This window comes from Lampetra planeri, chromosome 17, assembly GCF_965212315.1.
Source record: "Lampetra planeri chromosome 17, kcLamPlan1.2.h2, whole genome shotgun sequence".
NCBI lineage: Eukaryota > Metazoa > Chordata > Hyperoartia > Petromyzontiformes > Petromyzontidae > Lampetra > Lampetra planeri.
The window spans coordinates 11,093,296-11,109,506 of record NC_136123.1 but is presented as its reverse complement, the minus strand read 5'-3'; the positions used below and the strand labels follow the sequence as shown (position 1 = coordinate 11,109,506).

General features: G+C 43.4%; 1 protein-coding gene across 1 annotated transcript in view; it reads right to left on the bottom strand.

Annotated features, from left to right (window-relative positions):
* LOC144723368 (bromodomain-containing protein 7-like) overlaps positions 1-3,506 on the bottom strand; it is a 35,466-nt gene extending 31,960 nt beyond the window's left edge. The window contains exon 1 of the mRNA XM_078602112.1: positions 3,282-3,506. Coding sequence (XP_078458238.1) covers positions 3,282-3,333 — 52 coding nt within the window. The 5' untranslated portion in view covers positions 3,334-3,506. The remainder of the gene's footprint in view (positions 1-3,281) is intronic.
* Between the last annotated feature and the right edge of the window lie 12,705 nt (positions 3,507-16,211).

Sequence of the window (16,211 nt, the reverse complement as noted above, 5' to 3'; positions counted from 1 at the left end):
GGTGAGTGGTGAGCGGTGAGGGTGAGTGTTGAGGGTGAGTGGTGAGCGGTGAGGGTGAGTGTTGAGGGTGAGTGGTAAGTAGTGAGGGTGAGTGGTGAGCGTGACTGGTGAGTGGTGAGGGTGAGTGGTGAGGGAGAGTGGTGAGGGAAAGTGGTGAGGGTGAATGGTGAGGGTGAGGGTGAATGGTGAGGGTGAGTGGTGAGGGTGAGTGGTGATTGGTGAGGGTGAGTGGTGAGGGTGAGTGGCAGTTGTGAGTGGTGATTAGTGAGAGGTGAGGGTGAGCGTGAGTGGTGAGGGTGAGGTTGAGTGGTGAGCGGTGAGGGTGAGCAGTGAGGGTGAGTGGTGATTGGTGAGGGTACGATTGGTGAGGATGAGTAGTGAGGGTGAGTGGTTGTTGTGAGGGTGAGTGGTGAGGGTGAGTGATGAGGGTGAGTGGTAAGAGTGAGTGGTGAGGGTGAGTGACGGTTGTGAGAGGTGATTAGTGAGTGGTGAGGGTGAGTGGTGAGGGTTAGTGGTGAGCATGAGTGGTGAGGGTGAGTGTTGAGCGTGAGTGGTGAGGGTGAGTGGTGATTGTTGAGGGTGTGATTGGTGAGGATGAGTGGTGAGTGGTCAGGGTGAGTGGTGAGGGTGAGTGGTGAGGGTGAGTGGTGAGAGGTGAGGGTGAGTGTTGAGGGTGAGTGGTGAGTAGTGAGTGGTGAGCGTGACTGGTGAGTGGTGAGGGAGAGTGGTGAGGGAGAGTGGTGAGGGTGAATGGTGAGGGTGAGGGTGAGAGGCAAGTGGTGAGGGTGAGTGGTGATTGGTGAGGGTGTGATTGGTGAGGATTAGTGGTGAGTGGTGAGGGTGAGTAGTGAGGGTGAGTGCTGAGCGGTGATGGTGAGTGGTTGTTGTGAGGGTGAGTGGTAAGAGTGAGTGATGAGGGTGAGTTGTGAGGGTGAGTGGTGATTGTTGAGGGTGTGATTGGTGAGGATGAGTGGTGAGTAGTGAGGGTGAGTGGTGACGGTGAGTGGTGAGGGTGAGTGTTGAGGGTGAGTGGTGAGTGGTGAGGGTGAGTGGCGGTTATGAGTGGTGATTAGTGAGGGGTGAGTGGTGAGGGTGAGCGTGAGTGGTGAGGGTGAGCAGTGCGGGTGAGTGGTGATTGGTGAGGGTGTGATTGGTGAGGATGAGTGGTGAGTGGTCAGGGTGAGTGGTGAGGGTGAGTGGTTGTTGTGAGGGTGAGTGGTGAGGATGAGTGGTGAGGGTGAGTGGCGGTTGTGAGTGGTGATGGGTGAGTGGTGAGCGGTGAGGGGTGAGTGGTGAGGGTGAGTGGTGAGGGTGAGTGCTGAGTGATGAGGGTGAGTGGTGAGAGAGTGGTTAGTTTTGAGGGCGAGTGGTGAGGTTGAGTGGTGAGGGTTAGTGGAGAGTGGTGAGTGGTGATTGGTCAGTGGTGATTTGTGAGGATGAATGGTGAGTAGTGAGGGTGAAGTTGAGTGGTGAGGGTGAGTGGTGGTTGTGACGGTGAGTGGTGAGGGTGAGTGGTGAGGCTGAATGGTGAGAGTGAGTGGTGAGGGAGAGTGGTGAGTGAGAGTGAGTGGTGAGGGTGAGTGGTGATTGGTGAGTGGTGAGGGAGATTGGTGAGGGAGGTTGGTGAGTGGTGAGTTGTGAGGGTGAATAGTGAGTGGGAGTGGTGAGTGGTGAGGATGAGTGGTAAGGGTGAGTTGTGAGTGGTGAATGGTGAGGGTGAATGATGAGTACAGTCAATATGCACTGCTGTTATCATACCAGGTACCACCACCACAATATGTACTCCTCTCATCATAGCAGATACCACCACAGCAGTATGCACTGCTGTAATCATAGCAGGTTCCACCACAGTATGCACTGATGTCATCATAACAGGTACCAACACAGCAGTATGCACTGCTGTAGTGATAGCAGGTACGACCTCAGTCGGTATACACTGCTGTAGCGATAGTAGATACTGCTATCGAGTTGGTAGATACCGCTATAGTAAATACTAAAACAGTCAGTATATACCGCTACAGTCAGTCAATACTGCTACAGTCAGTATATACTACTATACAGTCAGTACATACTACCACGGTGAGTAGCTACTAGAGTCAGTAGATACTATTATAGAGTGAGTAGATACTGCTATAGATTTTGTAGTTACTACTATAGTCAGTGGATACAACTATAGAGTCAGCAGATACTATACAGTTAGTCGTTACGAGTATATAGTCGGTAGATACTACTGTAGGCCCAGTAAATACTACTATGGTCAGTAGTTATTACAGTCACTAAATACTACTACACAGTCAGGAGCTACTACTGGCTCAGTAGATACTACGGTACAGTCAGTAGATACTACTACAGAGTCAATAGATACCACTTCCTCTGTTGTATGTAAGGTGTTGTTAGTATATATACCTACGAGGGGTAAAGATATCTTTTGAGGGGGGGGGGGGGGGAGACCGCAATTTTCGGAAACCTTTTGACATCAACTATTTACCCCACACTTTCTACAACTTTTTGGACTTGTGAAAGCCTCTTATATATTTGTTGGTGGAGAAATGTACAAACAGCCCACCGGGCTTTGACAATACCTTAGTATCTGTGTAAATATATGTAAGGTTTTTAAGAAATATATTTTTCACCCGGGCAAAGCCGGGTACTTCCACTAGTAGTTAATAAACACACCGCGAACGTGGTGGGGAGGCTCTCATCTAGCAATGCATTTATACAAGGAACGCGCATGTAAGCCCTCTGCAATTGCTTAAAGAGAGCTCTACAGTCTGAACTGGGAGGGGGAGGTATTTGGCCTACTCTTCCACGCTAACCAGACGTCTTGGAAGATTCCCCCTCTTTTACCCCAACCTATGTTCTGCATGTTGAACTTCTTTCACGCCGTACGTAGCCGACCGTGCTAATCGTCGGTGCGCGGGGGGGGGGGGCACATCAGAATAATATCCACGGATCCCGCATGATTAAAAACGCATCGGTCATCATCTAGCCGCTTCTGGATGAAAACAAATCGCCTTACGATCTTGCAATGTAGCAAAGCCGCTCCGTGTAGCCTCCGGCACAGAGCCCTGATCCCTTCGCTCCATCCCCGCGACGTTTTAGTGAAGCTATTGTAGAATATAACGCAGGAACAAATAGTCACGCTATTTGCTGGGTTCCCACTCTTTAGTTGCTCGAACGCGCAGAAAAGCGTCGCCAAGTTTGAGGCGAAACGAGCGGAGGCCGCGGCGGTGACAATGAGGGCCTAGGCAGCAGCGTCCCTCCCGGCCCGCCAAACCCACCTTCGCTCGCATGCTTGTCCGTCTTGTGCTTCTTGTGGTGCTTCTTCCCCATGGTGAAAGGCCGACACCTCAACCTAACGCTATAAGAATATATATTCGTGTGAATTAAAACAAAAACGTTAAAAACGCCGCCGCCAACGCCGCCTCGCAGTCAACCGACCGACCGCAGCTGCTGCCGCGCGACGTCACGGGGTCAGAGGGCCACGCCGACCTCCCAATCGACGGCCAGCGATTGGTCGGAGTGGCGCGATGACGTTGTCAATTGACGCTCGTAATTGGTCAGCCCGGGCATTGTTCCCGGTGTTGTGTTTTGCAGCGAGTCGACGGGGCATGCGGTCGCCGTCATCACGATCCATGGGGTGCAGCAGATAGGAAGCGTCGTAGATGGCCACTGCGCCTTTCGTCATTTGTTTACACTTTTCTCTGTCTAGTACAAATATGCTCAGGTAGTGCACATCTTTTGCTGGCACCTAAGCCCTTTAGGGGCCGTCCATACATGACGTCACGCGATTTGGGACGATTTTTGTCCCCACCCCCTCGTCACATGGCGTCACAAAAAGTCAGACCCTCCCCCTCAAATATGACGTCACAAAGCTCTGCCTCCCCCCCAAAACCATATTTCCATTTTGAAAATAAAACATGCTTCAAATCGCTTTAAACTATTGTCATTGTAGTGCGTATTAAATGTGGCGCTGCACTTTGATGTTGTAGGAGAAAACACGTATTTAAAAGGAGGCGTTGGAAAACTTAAATTTAGCATAAAATTCACTTGAAAATATTCAAAGTCGAACTAAAACTGCAGATGTTCAGAATATTATATTGAAATTATCTTATAATTATAAAATATTAAAAGTAATCATAACTATAAAAAAAAAACTTTAAACTTTGTAGTAGAACGGAGCAAAATGAAGAGTACAATTATAACAATCATTCCACAAAATGAAAAGCCCTGGTAGAATAATTAGAATCAAAATGTTTAATAACAATCATTTAAAAAAAATCAAAATGTATGCTTCTCCATTCTCCCATGGAGAAGCAAAATGCTCCTTCATATAATAAATAAAAGGTTACTTTAGTAAATTTAAATAATCAAATAGTTAATAATGAAAATGTATCAAAATTTGTGTTGTTATAACAATTCTATATTAATTTAAAGTTGCGCATTTTGATGTGACGTCACATTTCTCAAACCCCCCCCCGTCACACATCGTCACAAATGTCTGACCTCCCCTAGGTGCGTGACGTCATTTATGGACGGTCCCTTGTGTATTCTTTGGGTCTTTCGGTAAAGTCACGTAGATAAAACATAATAACAATAAAATAATAAAAAGAAAAATGAAAGTAAAGTAGTCAAGTCATTCTGTATGGACATCTGTGAAACGACTGGACATCTGTAAAATAGAGCTTTATAGCTCATCGGAATCCTGCAGTAGAACTATTCTGATTCTAATATATGTACTGAAACTGAATGTTGAACTTTCGCATCGCACGTAGTCAGCCGTTCTAATAGGAGGTGCGGGGGGAAGGATAACAAACTAAACACAAAAATCAGTTCTATTAGCTCTTCCTGTCTTTTCGGTTCCTTCCATTTTTCCCGAACAACACACTTTACATTTTCTGCGCATGCGGTGACTGCTCATAAAATACAAATCACGTAAAGCGTTGCCGTTCATACAAGTAGCATCTCACAATTGCCGTGGTACCACAGAGGGAAGCTGAAAGGCTGCCAGGCGGTAAACCGGTGCCAACAATTGCTCTGCATTTCTCTATATATCATTAAATTTGTGTTTATACATGTGGGAGGAAACTGGAGCATCCGGAGAATACCCACACATGCAAGGGGGCAACACTCTATTCCATACGGAAGGGAAATATTATATTAGTCCACACTTTGCCGTACTGCATTATGCTGACAAGCCAGGGTATTCTACCTCGATGCCCACGGGCAGGGAGTTTTACGACATTTTATATTTTTTTCCGATCCATCAACCATTGCCTGCACAGTGCTTGATTTAAGGCGTTCACCACCGCTGCCTTTATGCAAAATATTTGATAATGCAGCTACATTGGCAGTTGTGCACAAACACAATTAATGTATATAATTTTAAAACCTCAACTACTCATCAACAACAATGTCTGAAAAGAAAAATAGGTGACGTCTCGGGCAATGGCCCTTCTTCATAGTGTAATAACAGCCATAGAGGGTTCACGTGGGGATTGGCTTGCCGGTCCTGCTTTGTAGCCAATACGGGTTGAGACAGGGAGCATGGCCCCGGCGTGATCACGGCATGTCAGCAGGGGTGATTGGCCTGGCCATTCGGGGCCCCAGCTAATGGGGAGCCTCTCTCTGTGTGTCCTTGTGATGTCTGTCTGCTTGTATGTCTGTCTATAGTTTTCTAGTTAGATTGTTTGTTGCTATTTCTCTTATGCCTGATGATGATTGCTTGTGTTGCAATCGAAACGTCGCTATTATTTTAATTTATTATTTTATCTTTAGACGTGACTTAACCGAAAGAACCAAAGAATAATTCCTGCAGTCACGAAAGCTCCAAAAATTAAGATTGACATTTTTTAAGTTTGGCAAATATGGACCATGACTGGCACACAATGGTCTACTTTGCGAATTAAGTCACAGGAGCTTTAACTTGTAATGTGAAGCATGTCACCACCCCCATTACTGAGCACGCCCACGGTTGTGCTGTGGCCAATATTTTTAATACATGTGGCTTTTGAATTGGACACACGTTTTAAATAGCAATATTGCATGTTGTATCAGGGGAGTGGTGGTGATGCAAATTGTTAGTGCAATGCGCTATGCACCCGACCACCTGAGTTTGATTCCTGCCCTCAGCTAACATTAAGGATGGGCAAAAAACATCGATATATACAGAATATTGATGTTTTGGTTCCATTGCATCGATATTTTGACGTCGATGCCGATCCCTTCAATCGAATTAGAACATTTATATTTTCATTTCGATGTGTATTTCACACTGAAAAAGGCCAAAATATATTAAATATCCTGCCATCTTTCCGCCACCTTAATTTTTAGCTCTTTGATGAAAAAAATATTGTCCCGCTTCAAATGTGCTTCATAGATGTTCAATACTTTAGATACGTTTAAAATTAATATTTTGGAAAGTAGATTTGCGTCTGCTGTTGGTTAAGTGTTGACCCTGCAACAACACCCTTATTCGATTTTTGGCTTTTTCAATATGAGTTATTAAATATTTTATTTGACAACAAACATTTCTTGGGAATATGTACATTGCTATTTCTTGTAAATAGTTAATGAGAAAATAATCGATGTTTAATTCTGATCTTTTAGTGTACACGGAAAGTTTCATAAAAAAAAACATGGCGTGGTCGATATATCAATATTTTTATTTCGATGTCCCATCCCCAGCGAACATCAGAGGCAAGTGATATCAGAACTGTTCCTGGGCTCCTCACCAGCTCTTCACCCAACTTCAGCAGCCCACAATGACCAGTGTAGCGATGTGCAACCCCCATGACTGAGGCACCATGTGGGGAGCAGTGTTAATTTAATTATAAATTGTATTTATTTTAATCACGGTCTTATTCTACTCGACGAAGACCTGTGAATTACAACGCGTTCATTTAGCATGGAGTCTAATATGACTATAGTAGTCAACCATCGAATCTATTCTTAGTTATTCAATGTTGGTGTGGGGGGCGTGCGATCTCAAATTATGGTTATTTGGTGTGCAGTTGAGAAGTGGAACTTAATATCACGTGCGATATCACAGTTAGTACATGGCATATAATGGGAACCTTGCATTAGATTGCAGCTTGTTGTGGCATTACAGCGTAACCGCGTGTCAAGCAGTGAAAAAATTCAGCATCGCCCTTTGTGACATCACATTGCCGTGAAGTGTGATGCATTAGGAGACGGGTGTGACAATCATTCTTGGTGATCTCGTAATGTGGCACGTGTCTTTCAGTGGGCTACATTTAAGTAATCATATTTCATGACATTACAGTATACTGTTGTCATGTCATGTAGTGGGGGACAGAATAACATCATAGCCCTTGATCATATCACATTGTGGCCAAGTGTGATGGATTGGGAAATCGGCATGACATAGCCCTTTGTGACATCACAGAGTATATACGTGTCATGCAGTGGAACACAACCATGACGTCAAGGCTGTGTGTGCAATTAGTGTCACCACGTGTCATGCAGTGGAAAGAGGCATATCGTTTCCTTTGTAGCATCACAGTGTGGCCAAGTATGGCTACGGGTAAAGCAGTGGGAAACAGGCATGGCATAATTGTTGTGCCCTCATTGTGTGGCACATGTAATGCCGTGGGGTACAGTATATTCAAGTCATCATACTTGACATCACATCATAGTCACGTGTGGTGCAGAGGGGAACAGTCATGCCATCATAGTGCTTTGTGACGTCAAAATTGGTTTCTAATTGAAAATACGAGGAAAAATCAAACAACTGTTAGATATATTGCTGTTAATGTATCATATCTGCAACATAAAATAAATATAAATAATTCGGAGCTATATAGCATCAAAATGTAACCGCATCTGAATACATGTTGCAAAATATTTGTGCATGGGCATTTAGGAAAGGAGTCCGAATTATTTAGGTACTTATTTATTATGAGCGGTCACTCATAGACAAGGTAAAAAAAGACGGTCTACAGCTTGAACTTCACTATGGATAGGGAGTTCACAGCGCAATTGGATGGGGGGAAGGGAGTTTTAGAGAAAGAGTGACCACCTACTGGGTGAGCCAAGGTTGACTGAGGGCTTCGATTGAAGGTCTTGGTTGGTAGAGTGGATATTGCTTGTTGGGCAGTCGAGAGAAATGCGAGGGGCTGTCAGGCATGATGTTAGTGATTAGGATGTGAAGTGGTAGGCCTCCACAGAGCAGCGTGATATCACACATGATCCAACTGGTAGATTATCGTCTTTTTAGCGAACGTGTCATAAGGACATTGGATAATATTGGTCATAAAAACCGACTAGCCAACGATTTGATTTTCCGCAACTGGAGGTCAGGAGCCGGTTTGATAAAAAGCAAATACTGTATTTATAGATATGTGGATGAAGAAGATAGGTATGGTATACACATATTCATATAAATATATCTATTATAACAGCCCGGCGTTCCGTGTGTCCGTTTGTCTGTCTGTCTGTCCGTCAACTAAATTATAAGAGCCTTGAAGAAGGCCTGAATCAAAAAGTGATAGAAAGTGGACCCCCGCCCCCCAGATTTGGGGGTAAAAAGTCGATCCAAAAGGGTTCCAAAAATTGTCGACCCCTCTCCCCAAAACAAAATGTATTCCCCCCTTCCCCCCCAAATGTTATTATTTTGTAGGAATACATGCCTACACACCCTACATACAAGTTAGTAGTATCTGAACACAATGGGGGGGGTGGGGGGGGAGAAGAGGACATCAGTGGGGGCGACGGATGAGGTGCGAAGCGTTGAGAAGCCCTCCGCAGGAGCTAGAAATTACAACAGGTTTACAACAATTGTCGACCCCCAAGTTTTTTAAACCGAAATTTTTGTGACCCAAAATGTATTTAAATACAGTATATTATTTACGGGGAAATAGCATACAAAGGACGTGTAAACATGCAGTGCTGTTGTACTGTCGCCTGATGTTGTGCAGTGGGCAATATTGGCAGCAGAGGGCAGTATCGACATTTTACGATGTTTGTTCGGTCCGGGTATCGGCACGATTGTCTGTCAGCGTTGGTCTCCCTGCGTTGGCACCGTAACACCGCAAGAGAATCGTGTTCCCAAGCGGAAACATCCATAATTTTCAATGGGTGGATCAAACTCTAAAATTAAAGCCCTTCCCGCCCCCCTACACGAAATAACAAGCACCATCCATCTCATTGGACACCAAACATAACCATTTCCCCACGTCCAGTACGTAAATCAATATGGTTCATTTCCACTTTTTGTACACTTTTCAGTTTCGTGTCATGTTTTCACAGGCAGGAGTAAATGAAGTAGTTTGATTTGCAAACTCGGCAACTGGGCCGAGGAGAAATACACGACCAATGGCATCCCATGCGGAGATCAAATTCAGGGCCACGTCTTGTATATAGTTAATACCTAGATATACGAAGTAGTAACGTTCCTGGAGCATCGTGTATTTAAACTTCATATTCGTTGGGTCTTTCGGTAATGCCACGTAGATATAAAAAAATAATAACAATATCACGAAAGCTTTAAGCCAAAAGGTATTGAAACTTCGTATATTGAATAACTTATAACATTAGTACTATGAGGATGCATTCACAGCCTTCGTAACTTACCATTTCATAGTATAACCACTTCATAACTTACCATTAATGTTATGAACAAAGATAATTTATAGTGAGAATAATATAATGTATACTGTACAGTATTAACACAAAAAAACTGACAAAATAAATATTGTGATGAAACATAATTGTATTCTTATTTATATCGTATTTCAGTGTATTAATTGATGATATTACTTTACTTTTACCTTTATGTATGAAATAGTGGTAACAAATCAAAAATTCGTGAAACGTTATTTTTCGAATATACGCACATCGAGGTATTACTGTACTGTATATACTGCATGTTTTAAGTCCATAGGTTGCCAAATTTGATAAACATATCAGGATAGTCACAAGCCTGAGTAAAATGGCATTCATTTTTTTTGTTTTATTTTGGGCTGTGTTTATTAGGCCCTTCCTGGAATGACCATAACTATTCCTAGGCCTACAAGCCAGTGGGTTGTGGGAACATAACAGATATCACAGCACTCATCGCTGCTTGTTGCCCTGAGCCTGTGGTGTAAATTGGTATTCCCAGTCTCTCCATAGGACATCCATTGTAATGGAGCCACATACCGAATAGTTAAACGCATTATACCGTAAAAGGATCAGGGGAAAAGAATAACACCCGCGTTATTGGCTTACCCGCGTTATAACGGGCATTGGACAATGCAAATGTGTCTCCGTGTCTGCCCAACTGTGCGTTCGCGACCGAGGCAGTTGAGTGGGTCGGGGATGGGGGTTGGCGGATGTTCGCTGTACTGCGGTGTCGAGACCAATGGAGAGGTAGGGCGGGAGGTGGGGGTGCGAGATGGATTGGCTACTGAACACATTTTCTTTTGGGGGGAGGTGGGGCGTGGGGGTTTGACTTGTCCTGCATTATATTCGAATCCAGGGTGTAGCGATCCGCGTTATATCGTGCTTTTACTACATGTTCCAATTGTGATTCAAGTCCTTTCACTTAAGTGCCAGCCAGATTTATAAAAAGAGATTCTATGTAAATTAATGTGCATGTTAAATGAATGAAGGGCGATAATGCTTGTGTGGGAATTCAGGCTGCTTCCTGAAATGGAACGGCATGATAATTGGTTCTTTACCCTTCTATCTGGCAACAAAACTGACACCTTTTTACAAGGAGTCATGTTTGCATAGACCGCAATACCTGCAGTCATAATACAAACAAAAGAACATAACTCTGATAATGTGCACTGTCCTTGAAGTTGATTGGTCCACACCCGAGACAGCTTTCCTTAGAGCCTAGTCTCATATGGGTTGGACCAGATGACGCCAAAAGGCGCACAACTCAAGGACAATGCACCATCAGAGTATGAGAGCTCGGGGCAAGCATCTACACTACGGGAACCTCATTTGCCAGTAAAAATATGATAATTGGTTCTTTACCCTTCTATCTGGCAACAAAACTGACACCTTTTTACAAGGAGTCATGTTTGCATAGACCGCAATACCTGCAGTCATAATACAAACAAAAGAACATAACTCTGATAATGTGCACTGTCCTTGAAGTTGATTGGTCCACACCCGAGACAGCTTTCCTTAGAGCCTAGTCTCATATGGGTTGGACCAGATGACGCCAAAAGGCGCACAACTCAAGGACAATGCACCATCAGAGTATGAGAGCTCGGGGCAAGCATCTACACTACGGGAACCTCATTTGCCAGTAAAAATATGATAATTGGTTCTTTACCCTTCTATCTGGCAACAAAACTGACACCTTTTTACAAGGAGTTCTTTTGTTTGTATTATGTTCTTTTGTTTGTATTATGACTGCAGGTATTGCGGTCTATGCAAACATGACTCCTTGTAAAAAGGTGTCAGTTTTGTTGCCAGATAGAAGGGTAAAGAACCAATTATCATATTTTTACTGGCAAATGAGGTTCCCGTAGTGGAACGGCATGCATTATGTTTAGCTTGAGGGCTGAATCTTTGTAAAATTAGGACATGTACCAGAACCATTTGCATTTAGAAGCACATTTCCCAAATACACTGTCGTTTCACAAATTAGTGGAATATAGAACACGTAACCCAAGTAGATCTTTGGGAAATCTCTATTCTTAAAATAGAGATAAATATAGTTTTTAGAGAGAGTCAGACAAAATTGGTATTTGTTTGTCCATAATGAATATTATAGAATAACTGCGTATTTAAAATGTCAAGAAATACACCTGTAGGGAGAAGAGGAATTACATTGCCCTGTATGACATCACAGTGTTGCCGCATGTCATGTAGAAGCATAGAAAGTGTAATATTTTGTCAATGTTTTTGTAGTGGCATCACGTGTAGTCGTAAAATATATGAAAACTATATTTTGCCTTGAAAAACCTCATGGAGATAATTATTGGACATTTCATTGACCATGTTGAAGTAGCAGAATGATTCATTGTTGTGTAATCACACTCCCTTTTCCAAGAATTACAATAATATTCTGCCTTTCCTTAGCACATTGTTTTTCATAACTCTGAAAACATGGAGAGTAATATATATATCTATACATAGCCATATGATATGTGACATTTCTTAGAAATAAATGTCATACTGAACTACTAATATTTATGAAAGCAAGGTTTAATATCTCATCTTCTGGAGCATATTCCAACCACCAAGGCCCTGAATGCCCTGGCTGAATGTTTTCAGTATTTGCTATTAATAATAATGAATAATTGACATTTATGAGGCGCAATTCATCCAAGGATCTCAGTGCACCATGCACAAAGTTAGGCAATATAAATACATGGGAAGTGTAGACCAGGCGAAACAGGTGAGTCTTTAGAGAAGACGTAAACAAGGTGAGTGACCTTGCCTGCCTGACCACAGGTGGCAGGGCGTTCCATAGTCTTGGCGTAGCGCATGCAAAGGCTCGGTCACCCCAGGTACAGAGTCTAGTTCTCGGCACATGCGGAGAATCACACCAATATAAACACAATGCTTCATTAGAATTATGTATTGCACAATGATATTTAGCCTTTGACCTGTAAAATACAGGAAAACATGACAACTGTGAGGTTGGTGGGTACCTAAAACATGTCAAGAATTTTCAAATAGTGAAAAGGTTACAGCAAAAAAAATGTATGCAGCATATCACTCCAGAAGGGGCCTTTGGCAGAGGAAGAATATTATTAATTGACTAGCCTTTTGCCTGTTCTAGGGCAGAAGCTGTAATATTAAAGATTAGTGGGAAGTACCCGGCGTTGCCCGGGTCTTAAAAAATATTTAAAAACTACTCTTAAAAATCTAACAGCAGTGCGTACTGTGGTGGTACCTGCTATGATTACAGCAGTGCATACTGTGGTGGTACCTGCTATTACAGCAGTGCATACTGACTGTGGTGGTACCTGCTATTACAGCAGTGCATACCGACTGTGGTGGTACCTGCTATCACTACAGTAGTACATGCTGACTCTATAGCAGTATTTATCGACTCTAGCAAAAAATACTCACCTGACAGAGTGGCGTGGTGAGGCCTAGTCCCGTGCAGAGCCTCCGGCCTCACCTAGATTGTTCAGCCGGCCGAGGTGGCACCTTGGAAGGCTGGGGCTGGGCTGCTACCCCTGACCCCCCCCCCCCCAGCCACGATCTACTCGGCCGCTCTGCAGTAATATCTACGGCCTATAGTGGTAGCATCTAGCGACTGTATAGTAGTAATAACTGCACGCATCAGGGTGGGGGGGACATCACACAGTGAAGAATTAACGTCAGCGTTTAGTGTATTTTTACAGCATTTTTAACGCGAAAGAAAATGTCCCCCTCACTCCCACCGAAGGCGTGCGACTTGGCATGGGCCATTCCCCCCGCCAAAGGCACGTGAGTCGGTATGGTCGTGCATGCGTCATAAATAAATGAATGATAAGCGCACAAAAATCGCACTAAATCGCTAATTAAACTAATTAAAAGTTGACGCTTGCTCACCGCGGGGCTTACGGTTTGGTACCTCGCTATTTTTTTGTTTACGTAAACCCCACCGTTGGAGAGGCAAATTGTTCGCAAGCGCGCGGACACAAACCTACACACAGTTTTTGACTTTTATATATATGTAGGACTTGAAATATGACGTGCCACGCGTTCGGTTGTTCTGTTGCTATGCAAGCGAGCGGTGTACAGTGGGGGGTATCTGAGGACGGGGTTGTTGTTGTCGGGTATGAGGGAGACGTCGTTAAGATGGGCGACAGGTGATAGGGGTAACCGAGGATGCAGGCCGGTGATTGGTTAGGAGGGTGAGTAGTTAATGACCGGCGCCGCTCTGGCGGGAATAACAAGGCCACGTGAGGCTGGGGGCCTGAGGGCGAGTGACGAAGCGGGGGGGGGGGGGTGAGATAATTGATTGGGACTGATTGGTGTGGGGATAAGAGGATAGCGTAACGGAGAGACGGGAGTCTTGATTGGGATTGGAGCTGGAGCGGTTGGTGCCAGGGAGAGAGACGGAGTAGCAGTGAGTAGAGAAGATACGATAACGGTAGCAGTGGATAGAGATAGGATAGAGTACGGTAACAGTGGATAGAGATAGGATAGAGTACGGTAACAGTGGATAGAGAGAACGCAGAGTGCGGTAGCAGTGGTAGCAGTGCATCGGAGGAATAGAGAACAGGGTAGCAGCGGAGTAACGGACCTGGGGAGAGCAGGAGAGCGAACGGAGAGACATAGAGTGTCGTTGATGGCGGATAGTGTAACGGAGCGAACGAGGAGACACAGAGCGGTGATAAGAAGGTGTGAACTCTTAAAGTGTGAATAAACGGAACGAGAAAGACAACCGGAGTACGAGTCCTACATATATATAGATGTACATTTGCGTGTTCTTGTGTGATTGTACACATTTTTTAGGAATAGTTGCACGTAAATACATTTTTCTTAACTTAAACAATTTAATTAAGGACTTTGGAAGATTTCTCGGTATACGATATTTCGTCTGAATCTCTTATCACTGTTCAAAAGGCTTCCCTGCAGTTGACTATCCTTGATGAACACTTTGATCCGCTGAGGATTTTTAGATCTAGACAGAGCCACGTACAACTGTCCATGGGAAAATACGGGTTTATTGAGATAAATAGCCACATTTTCAAAAGTCTGACCCTGGCACTTGTTGATCGTCATCGCATACGCAGGAATTATCGAAATTTGTCGTTGTTTCGGTACGAAAGGAAGAGTGACATCACTTGGAGCTAGGTCGATTTTCGGGATGAAGATGATTTCGCCTCGGTTGCATTCCAATACAATCTTTGCGGTAATGAAGTTATTTTGTAATGATTTGACCATCAAACGCGTTCCATTGCAAAGACGTTCGTCGGGTTCAGATTTCGCAGCAGCATGATTATAACACCTGTCTTCAGTGCCAATGTGTGTGGCGGCATTCCTGAAGGCGTTTGATCGTGAAGAAATTCTGGAGGGTAATGCAATGCGTCCGCAGGATCTTCCGACACGATCGAGCCATAGCTGTAGTTATTTGACTCTTGTGTATCTTGTGCAATTTTAAAAGGCAAACAATATCTGTCTCAAAATTATTTGAATAAACACTTCCCGTAACTTTAACACTGCTTTGAACTCAACTGAAGCTTTGAACTGACAAATGTTTCTTCCCCGATGGACGATTGATCGTGAAGAATGTAGGCTGCTGATACTGTCAGAAGTAAGTTTTAAATTAAAAAATACCAAACATAACCATTAAAGTTACTAAAAAAATTACCAGAGTATTATTGTATCTTGTGTAAAATTTATGGCAGTGAATATTGCACAAAACTAAGTCATAAAACATGTCACTTCATGTCACTGTAACACTGTATTTAACTCACCTTCAATTATTTCAAAATCACTGCTCGGATACTTTATTTTCTTCTGCTTTCACTCGCTGGCGTTGAAATAAATTTGAATTCGATACAATATCTGGAAAATCACGGAGAAATATCTATATTTTATCATAATTTAGAAGCAAAAATTAGACTTACCTTTTGTTTTAAGTGCTGAAGAAATAAATAAAGACACCAAAAGCACATTGTTGCTGTGAAGAATTATTTATTTGATACAATTTCAATAAAGAAACGTAACATTTTAAGCGAATTTGCGTATTTTTTTCTCCGCTCGACCTGGGGGAGTGGAAAAATCCACCCGCTCATGATTATTAATGAGGGGGGGGGGGCACTTTTGCAGTGACGTCACGTACGGATGTAGCACTGCTGCGTACATTAATTATTGACCGTCACTTTCTGTAAAGAAACGTCATATTTGAAGCGACTTTGCGAAAAAAAATATCTTTCCGCTCCACCTTCTTCCGCGTGAGTGTAAACATCCACTCGCTCATGATTCTTTTATTATTATTGACGGGGGGGGGAGCGGCATGTGGAGTGACGTCACATGCGTTGCACACATTTCTGGCCTATTATCTATTTAAATTAAATGATTAATTAAACAATCATTTTAATCACTAAAATAAAGTTGACACTTTGCTGTATGTTATCCCTGCAATGCATGTGTATGTATGTAGAACTCCTTTCACACCGTATGTAGCCAACCATGCTAATAGGAGGTGCAGAGGAAGGACAATAAACTAAACCAAAAAAGAAGTTTTAAAGAAATGGAATTTCAATATAGATTTAAATGTGCATAGCTCCAGCGGCTTCCGT